The 10,352-nt window shown below is 39.9% G+C and overlaps 1 protein-coding gene across 1 annotated transcript; it reads left to right on the top strand.

Moving 5' to 3' along the window:
* The first annotated feature begins 1,815 nt into the window (after positions 1–1,815).
* Positions 1,816–7,475, top strand: LOC121652500 (histamine H3 receptor-like). Its single transcript, XM_042005269.1, has 3 exons — positions 1,816–2,360; positions 2,942–3,108; positions 5,286–7,475. The coding sequence occupies exons 1-3, from the start codon at positions 1,874–1,876 to the stop codon at positions 6,129–6,131; spliced, it is 1,500 nt and encodes a 499-aa protein (XP_041861203.1). The 5' UTR covers positions 1,816–1,873; the 3' UTR covers positions 6,132–7,475.
* The last annotated feature ends 2,877 nt before the right edge of the window (positions 7,476–10,352 follow it).

The raw sequence follows: 10,352 nt of genomic DNA on the forward strand, positions 1-10,352 counted from the left end.
ATTGCTGATATAACCAAGCACCACCTGTGAAACTGTCCAATAATATTCCTCTTCAATCTTGAGCTCTAGCTCCTCTTTCAACATGTTGCCCACAAACTGCAGAGGTTACTGCAGTGGTTAGCGCCACCCTTGGAATGGTGACTATTTTGGTTGGTGTGACTCTTGCTTTGCCCATAACCAGGAAGCAGGCACTTGCTCTTCACTCGCCAATCTAATGTAATAACGCTGTACGTACCCTTGGCTGCTCACATCAGAGAAGTGCTTTTGGGGGGTGTAAAAGTAATACTGGACTTTATTCTTTACTTGCTGATCCTCATCTGGTGACAGACAGCAGCTCAAATCATAGCAGCGGCAACTTACGGCAGCGCTTCCTGCAGCTGCTACAACCTGCCACGAGTCTCCACAGCTTTCCAGTCTGCTGGAGCTGCTTACAGGCCAGCACAACAGCGCTAATGGCTCAGACTGATACGGTTCAGGACCACCTTGTTCATGTGTGGACCGCTCTGTGGCGTAGGTGCTTTGTGAATCTCACTTTGCATCTTGCCAGTGAGCTGAGCTGCTGTCTGTCAATCATTTCTACCTGTGTATCCCGACCCACCCACTCTCCACCCCCCACTGTAGTGTTTGGAGATTGCAATCTAAAGTACAAGTACATATCCTTTAAACGCTTGCTAGAATGTTACTTTAAAGCAACAAAAATCATACTCAAAATATATGCTCTTGAACCTGTACAGATAACTTTTACTAGTTTTTCTTCACTTTTTTTTTTTTTTTACATTAGATCATAACTTTAGTTTTACTAATCAGTTCAATATTTCATAAAATCTAGAATTAAAAATAGGTCTCATTTGTGCCCTCCTTTTCTTGGTCAGTGCTCCTGCCTGGCCCCCTATCAGAACCCCCCTGTATAGCTGAGAAAGAAATCTTGTCTACCACCAGCCAACTGTGTTAGAGAAAGTCCTGCCAGAGACAATATTTTGGGGTAAATATGTGACGGTGTAACCCCATGAACCACTATGTGAGGATGAGAAAACAATTATACAGGTGACACATACGGTAGTCAGGTATATATAGGTATATATATATATATATATATATATATATATCATCATATCATATATATCACCGGTATATCTTTCTCAAATGTGGTATATCCCAAGGCGATGCTCTGTCCCTGCTACTGTTCTATATTGGCCTCAACCTCCTCAGCAAATTAATTAATTTAGAGATGTGGGTATGGACAGTTCATTGAAAATATTGTTTAACTTCGTTTCCGTTTTACGGAAAACAGGTAATTTGTTGATGGCCCCTAAAACAGACGCTGGTTAAAAATGATTTCACCGCGGTTTCATGCTTTAACGGATGGTACTGAACGCCCTTTTCTATAGGCCTACTAAATAAACGATCAGGTAGAAAGAATAAGTTAAATTGCTGAACTGTGACTCCAGCAGGAAGATATGAACAGAGGAAGGTCGGATGTTATCTCGCTTTCAACATAACAGCTATTGTGCCTTACAGACTAAGTGGTTTGAAAGGATTTTGTTAGTCTGACCATAAGCTAAAATAATCAACATATTAAGCAACTTACAAAGAAATAGCCTTATCAGTTACATGTGTATGTGTTCATTATTTCTTACATTAAACATTACATTAAATTTACATTTTTGATAACTGAAAATTTCAGTGGTATTTTTTTCTATTAGAACAGTTCCGGTATCTAAGCTTTATTTAGAAACGACCGGATATATCAGCTGTTGTCTACTGTGTTGAAGCTCATGCTGGTGACTAAATCAAATGTGCGCTTTGCGGCAGCCGCACATCCAGCATCCGCGCTCAGAACCCAGAGTCCAGACGGAGAACACACAGAGGATTTATGGTTATTGTCATTATCTTAATCAAGGAGAAAAATAAAAGACATTTAACTTCAACTTTGTGTCCCTATGGTCACAGCTATGCCAGGGGGGAAAATTGGAAATTTGGGGAAAATGTCTTCTTTCAGCCACAGGTCTGCGCTCACCTCCTTGCTGAAGTGGAGCAGGACGTGTGGAAGCGTTGCTGGACCTGTCCGGTGTTTCAGCGTGTGCTATGGCAAGTCTACTATGGTTCAGGCTGTGAATTAACTATGGGCGCGCTCATCCTGGAGTCCAACTCCAGCGGCAACTTAACGCCTGCGGTGTCGGAGACCGGGACCGTCTTCCCGGGTTACCTGGTTGTGATCTTGTCGGTCCTCATGGTGACTTTGGTTATTGTTGTGGTGGCAGGGAACGCGCTCGTCATTATGGCTTTTGTTGTGGATAAAACCCTGAGAACTCAAAGCAATTACTTCTTCCTGAACCTTGCCATATCCGATTTTCTTGTGGGTAAGTTGATGCTCTTTATTTCTTTGCCTCTTGTGTTACTTGTTGTAAAGCGCTTTGAGTACCTTTTAATTGTTGTAAAGGGCTATACAAATAAATTTGATTGATAAATTGGTTGATTACTTCGCTTATATTGGTTCTCTTGGGGTTTTATTTCTCTTCGCTATTTTCCCCACACATTTCGCCACAAATATAATTTTCTACAACTTGTTCGGTGAAGCCCCCCCCCACAAAATCTATGTGCATTACAACACACTGCTGAGCGCAATTGTCGCATCCCTTTATTGAACATCAGCTGGCCACTCACACCCCTCATGCATGCAGCTATCATGTGAAGCACACTAAATTATACCCTCCCCATTACTGAAACAAGCATGTTTCTTATCCCAAAAAATGTGTATGACTTACTCCCTGCAGTGTTTTTTTTCCCCTCTCAGGGTATGTAGCAGCCTGTAATTTCTTTGTCACATGCAGCCTAATAGGTCTCATATCCAGACTGTGGGGAAGAGGGTGTTAATGGTTGGAGGAGTTGAATCATCGTCATGCAATGTGTATGTGTGTTTGTGTGTCGCTTTGTGTTCCAGGTGCTTTCTGCATCCCACTGTATATCCCCTACAACCTGACTGGAAGGTGGATGTTGGGAAAAGGACTCTGCAAAGTGTGGCTGGTCATGGACTACCTTCTCTGCACCGCATCGGTCTTCAACATTGTCCTCATTAGTTATGACCGCTTCTTGTCAGTCACAAGGGCAGTAAGTACAGGCTGTGGAAATGCTCATTACCACACACACACACACATGGCCACAGTCAACTTAGATGTGTCAGTCCCCAGAGCAGTTGCTGCTGTGCTGTATCATATTGTGTGTGGTTTTCATTCACGATTGTATCAATTTAATTTGAATTTTAACTCTTCATTAATATTATCAGTGCAAACATTAGTACTGTAATTAACATTCTAGTGATAGACCAATTAAATGGTCATCTCATTAATCAGCTGGGTGAATGATCAAGCAATTGCTGTATGCTGCTGATGACTTACAAAAAGAAAATTTAAATAAACACAGATACATGATGGCAGGCACCTGATTAGTGTGACTGCGGAAGAATGTGGACATTTCTCTAACTGAACTGTATTTCTTCTTTTTCTTGTTATTATAATTATTAGTATTATTTAAAATCTAAAATAAGCCTATTGCAAGGAAGTTTAGAGTCTTCAATAAATCTTTATTTGAAGTGAGCAATACAGGATTTAATGTTAATTAAAGAATAATTATTTCAATTGGCCAGATGGAAAAAACAATGGCAGCATTTAAAAGATGTGATTTCAGATTATAGATCGGCTCCCATTGTTCTCTACACAACCAGCATCACCCTTTCCATATTGATCAACCACTTTAGTGTATCCATATTTTCTATTCTGTGGATGCAGGAAATGTGGTGGAATCTTGCAAGTTTGAATATCTGATCAGGAAAAATCCACGCAATCCTTCTCAGTATTTGTTATCATACAAATACATATAGACATTTTTTGCTCCTTTTCTTTTTTCGTTAGTTGCACAACTTGTGTGTTGACAAGTCTTATTTGTAGAGTAGAAAAAAAACAACAAATCATGTCAAAGAAATCATGTCTTCTTTTTCCTTTTTTAAAGCTGATATGATTTTGAGTTTAGACCTCCCAACATCTGCAATATTCAACAACTCAGATATCATAGTGATATAATTAGAGTCTTTCTGGCTTCAGGATTTATTTTCATTCATCTTTTGAAGGATTAGAGATTCATGAAGAGTGCATTGAGGAAGCAGGGTGGGTCATTTATTAAATTTTTAGCGCATGACTCAAAATGAAGTCTTATTTTTGAGATTATTCTTTGTCCTCCTGCACATTCTATTTTAATAATTCCTTTTAAATTCTGTCTTTTCTGAGTTAGCCAAGTTAACTACTGTAGAACACTAAATCGTGAAGAGACTTTTAAGGGGTCTTTAATTCAGGATAAGAGAAAAATATTTAAGTCAATCTATCAGGCAGGTTTATTTCTATTTCTATTTCTGCAATACATCCATCTTTTTTTAAAGACAAATTTCACAATCTGTTATGTGTTAGATGACATGCTTACAGATCAGTCTATTTATATAGCCTGTCTCCCATTGGCTTAAGCAACCAAATATCCTTGCCTTGGCTACTTAGATTACATTTTGACTGACAGTTTAGTAGCTCAGAATGAAATCTTTTCTCTTTATTCTATATTTCAAGCCCACAGAGAGCAGCATCTCTTTAATTTACAGCTGAAGTGTCTTTGCTTTTGAAGTGAACACTTGAGATTGAGGCCAGAGTCAATTATGAGTGATCATGAAAAGGCTCTCTGTCATTATTATTTTTCTGTTCTTTTTTTATGGCTAGCCTTTAATGTGAGCAGCACCACTCTGTGACATACATGCCCAGCTGTTCCAACCACAGAGAAATGATTTGAGGCAAAGAAACTATCAGACAATCAACACAATATACAGTGGTAAAGAGAGGAACCATTCTAAATGATAGTTTAGACTGAGAGGAGGTGAAGGTAAAAATACGGTGAGCTCAGAGAGAATAAACGTTGGGTAAGCAGATGTCTCTTTCAAACCCATGTTGCTTCATTGAATGCGGCTCTCAGCCCAACATTTTCCTGCTCTCTTCAGCATCAGTGGCAACACACCGTAGAATTTGTGTGTTGTGAGTGGGTTTTATTTACAGCATCTCTCTGCCGCTCTGATGCAATACAATATGAGGTTCATGTGAAGCAGAGACTTTGAGTGAAAGCCAGTTTATCTGTCAGCCTGTTTGTGTGAGAGCAGCTGGGGCTGTTGAAATGTCACAAATTGTGATGTTATGGTGCAGAGTTTCTGTTCTCGGAGCACCACTGTGACTCACATTCATGCCTTTCTTTTCACACAGGTTAAATACAGAGCTCAGAGGAACATGACTCGCCAAGCTGTGTTGAAGATGCTGGCAGTGTGGGTGTTGGCTTTCCTCCTTTATGGCCCTGCCATTATCTTCTGGGAGACGATTGTGGGTCAGAGCGTCGTCCCTGCCCACGAGTGCTACGCAGAGTTTTATTTTACCTGGTACTTCCTCCTCAGTGCTTCTATTTTTGAGTTCTTCACCCCATTTGTGTCCGTGGCCTTTTTTAACTTCAGCATTTACCTGAACATCCATCAGAGGAATGCTTGCATGGAAGAGGATGCCAAGCCACAGAGGAAAACTAAAAAGCACAAAGACGGAGGAGGCTGGTCTGTGTTTTTTGTCAAGACTCGGAAGGTGACGTGCAGCGAGCCCGCTGCTGTGTCTGCAGTCATAGAGGACGACAATGTCCTGTCCCCCTCTTCTAGTGTGTACCCCGACACCAGTCAGATCTTTGTGCAGAGGGAGAAATTCTCTCCAAACAGAAATGACTCCAGGCTGTTTCAGCACACGGCCTCCTGCATGGCGCCTGGCCGTAGAACTCCAGGATCTCGTCTTTCTAGAGATAAGAAGATCGCCAAATCTTTGGCCATTATAGTCTGCATTTTTGGGATATGCTGGGCTCCGTACACTCTCCTAATAATTATTCGTGCCGCCTGTAGCGGCGAATGTGTGGCAAACTACTGGTACGAGATCACATTCTGGCTTCTGTGGCTTAATTCTGCCATCAACCCTTTCTTATATCCTCTGTGCCACAACAGCTTTCGAAGGGCTTTCTCAAAAATTCTGTGTCCTAAAAGACAATCAGTGCAGCCTCAGTTTGAGGCTCAGTCCTGCTAGATGAACTCAACCACAAAGCCAGTAAATGTCAACACTGTAAAAATCCATATATGTTCTTCCATGGAAAAAAAAAAGTTAAGAAGAAAAGTTTACATTTTAGTGAGCATTGTGACATCATATTTGATAGCAATACCACATGCATCAAAATATTTTTTGTTTTTAATGATAGTGTAGAGCAGTGGACTCTACTGCGTACAGAAAGTGTTGGTCGACATCATTGCCCTTCATTAAATGGCCCCAGCAAGGCAGTGTCACATTTCTCAAATAATGTATATGTTTATTTTCTAAAAATGCATGTTTACATTCCCTCTAAGTAGGACAGAAAAAAATGTTTTAGCCTCATAAACTTGAACATCTTCATGTGTTGAAGCTGCAGTGTGTTGACTTGTGTATCCAGATAGAGAGTAATTTTTAGATTTTAGATTTTTTGCATTAAGCCTGATGTAAAGCACCCAAAGTTGCTAAACTGTCTGTCTGAAAGGAAGCAACAAGAGAGATGGAGATGACAGCTTTAACCATCTTTTTTTGTGAAAGCAGCAGTAATGAGAAAAACCTTTCAAGTCCCATTTGCATAACACAATGAAATAAGGATTTAATGGTCTCTTAATGTTCTAAATCTCCCTGCTCATGAAACCCTTTTGCTTTACCTTTTCTACAGAGCTGTTGATCAGAAAATGAAGCCCCTTTGCATTTGCCTTAAAAAAACAATTCAAGCTTTTCATCATAGCTAATGATGAGTCCTGAAATTCAAAGTGAGAATAAAGAAGAGAACTGGGTGTTTCACAGTGATATTTTATGTGGTTTTACACTGCCAACACTGAATTTCTATTTGAAAACATGTTCTCAAGATGTTAAAAATCTCTATAGAAAGAAAACATTAAACCTTTGGTAAAATAAGCTCAATGCCAGACTAATTGATTGTGTTCAAGTTAGAAATGATTAGCTACAGGATTGGCTTCTTTATATCACAGGTACAGAAACTGAGGTGCTTCCTTTACTTTGGAGATGTGGCTGCATGTCTTCCATAATGATGGAGGCTAGATCCATTTTAATAACATGTACTTATAATGTAAGGTGAGGATTTTTGTACATAACACACCTAGCTGAAAGCCATTTTTTTAATCTGGTCTGTTTTCAAAGTAAGAAATCAAGTATAATGCAGGTAATACATTGCTGCTACAATGTATTTGTTCTTTGCCAATAATTTTACATTATAAAACAGCCAACATTTGATAACATGCAGGTTCTCATCTGATCAATAGCTAAATCAGTTGTATATAATGTAGAATTTTTGCCTCACTGAGTTCCGTTAAATAAATTTATTTATTACAGCATCTCATTTTAAATTTCTTGGTTGTGCTTGTAAATAAAAACAGCATGAAATGGTTTGCAAATCTCACCTATATTTATTTATCAATCCACTACCCTCTCTTTTCTATCTATCTATCTATCTATCTATCTATCTATCTATCTATCTATCTATCTATCTATCTATCTATCTATCTATCTATCTATCTATCTATCTATCTATCTATCTATCTATCTATCTATCTATCTATCTATCTATCTATCTATCATGGGACTTGAAAGAGAAAGAGATACATGTGTGTTTATTTTTTTAAACATTAACAAAAGAAAAATTTGCTTTTATGACAGTTATTAGCTCATCTTTAATTTCGTGGCAGGAACATTTTTTAAATCTTTAAAAGCTTCCTTGAGGTGGCTTCATTGAGAGTTGGTGCTATAAAAATAAAGCTGAATTAAAGTGAATAGAAATGAGTTTGGACAGTGCTGTACTGCTCCCTGTTAATCATACCCTCTTACAGCCCAGACATTCCCTAACCCTAACCCAGTTGCTGGACCTTTTGGAGAGGACTGTCTCATTCTTGTCTGATAAAGGATTAAACAGACTTGGGTCTTTTTTATATTTTGCAGGTCTTGACTGCAAACAGGCCAGTCCAGCACCTGGACTCTTTTTCTACAAAACTGTAAATGATGCAGTTTTCAGTTTAGCACTGTCTCGCTAAAACATAAAAGGCCAGTCCTGAAAAAGATGTCATCCACATGGAAATAAACATTTCAGCATTTATAGTACTGAGTTACCAGTTCCCTAGGCACAAATGCACTCTCATACCATCAAAGATGCAGGCTATTTAATTCATTTCCCATCTGATTCTAGGCAAGAACACATTTCCCAGACTACCTCATGTTTCATTACAGGGCAAAGGCTTGTAGTTGTTTGTGATTTCTATTATAAGATGGTACAGCGTAAGAAAAATAGTAGCTGAGTCAGAGAAGGAGTTGTTCCCGTGTTGTTTGTATATGATGCATATCTGGTAAGTTGCAAGGAAAGAAAATAAAAGAAGCAGCTTCAGAAAAGTTCATCCAAAGCCCACATCACTGTAGTAAACGTTGCAGCCAAAACTGGATATTTTGCTTATCTGATGACATTACTGAAAGGTGTAAGAAAGCTCTTGAGCTTTGACCTTTGTTACATATCCAGCAGAAAAAGGACAGAATCAAAATATGTCTGGAAAACTGTCTTAGGAGATGTCAGATGGATATGAAACAGCAGCATTATTCTCCCCCGAGGGAATAAAGTGAGATATTTTGCTCGAGAGAAAAAATCCTCTGGGATTTTTGGAACATGGGACAGATAACAGTTTATGGTGCTGAGATAAAAATGTTGGCTTCTACCTAACCTACCTCCAGCCAGTGTGCAAATAGTTTGAGTGTCAAGTTCATATATGCAGTTCCTTTTGTTTTTTTTTAAAGGGCACATGTAAAAGATCATTGTTTTTTTAAAAAACATTAATTTAAGATAAGATCATCTTTATTGATCCCACAGTGGGGAAAGTTCACTGTTACAGCAGCTCAAAAAGAGATATAACAAGAATAAAATAAAAACAGTTAAATGAAAGAAACATTATATACACAATATAATAAATAAATAAATAAAAAAAATAAAAAATAGAAGGACCCTAAAGTGCATAATTAGCTGTTAGTCATACTGTCATCTGAGTGTGGGTTACAGTGATGCAGTAGATTGTAATGCAGTATTATACAGTCTGATTGCTGTGGGAATGAAGGACCTGTGGAAGCGTTCCCTTTTACACTTGGGGAGTAGAAGTCTATCACTGATGGAGCTGCTTAAGGCCCCCACAGTCCGATGCAGAGGGTGAGAGGTGTTGTCTATGATGGCGGACAGATTTGTCAGAACTCTCCTCTCCACCACCACCTCAATGGAGTCCAGGGGGCAGCCACAGACTGAGCTAGCCCTTTTTACCAGTCTCTTGAGTCTGTTCTTGTCCCGCTCAGAACCTCCCCCTCTCCAACTCACCACAGCATAAAAAACCATGGATGCCACCACGGTCTCATTAAAAGTTCTCAGCAGTTGCCTGCTCATGCTGAAGGATCCCAGCCTCCTCAGCAGGTATAGATGACACTGACCCATTTTATAAATAGAGTCAGTGTTATCTGTCCAGTCCAGTTTATTATTTAGGTGGACGCCCAGGTACTTGTATGTCCTCACTCTCTCGATATCAAGTCCCTGGATGTTTAACGGTGCAGTGTAGAAGGATTTTCTCTGAAAATCGACCACCAACTCCTTTGTCTTGCTGGCATTTACTAGAAGGTGATTCTGCTCACACCAGTCGACAAAGTCCATGATGACCTTCCTGTACTTACAGGCGTTCCCCTCCGACACACTATGGCAGTGTCATCAGAGAACTTCTGGAGGTGATAACTGTCTGTGGAATACCTGAAGTCAGATGTGTACAGGGTGAAGAGGAAAGGTGATAGTACTGTGCCCTGGGGGGCCCCTGTGCCGCAGAACACCATATTCGACACACAGTCCTGCAGCCTCATATACTGGGGTCTGTCAGTAAGGTAGTCAATGACCCATGCAGCCAGATGGTCACTGACCCCTGCCCTCTTCTGCTTCATCCTGAGTAGTGAAGGTTGAATCGTGTTAAAAGCACTGGAGAAATAATAATAAAAAAAGTGATCCTCACAGTGTTTCCAGTGCCCTCCAGGTGAGACAGGGATCTCTGCAGCAGGTAGATGACAGTGTCATTCACCCCAATGCCAGGCTCGTATGCAAACTGTAGGGGATCCATGCTTGGGCTTACCAGTGGGTGGAGATGGTTAAGGATGATCCTCTCCAGTGCCTTCATCAGGTGAGAGGTTAAGGCCACGGGTCTGAAGTGGATGGGCTCCTTG

The sequence above is a fragment of the Melanotaenia boesemani genome, chromosome 14 (genome assembly GCF_017639745.1).
Source record: "Melanotaenia boesemani isolate fMelBoe1 chromosome 14, fMelBoe1.pri, whole genome shotgun sequence".
Lineage (NCBI taxonomy): Eukaryota > Metazoa > Chordata > Actinopteri > Atheriniformes > Melanotaeniidae > Melanotaenia > Melanotaenia boesemani.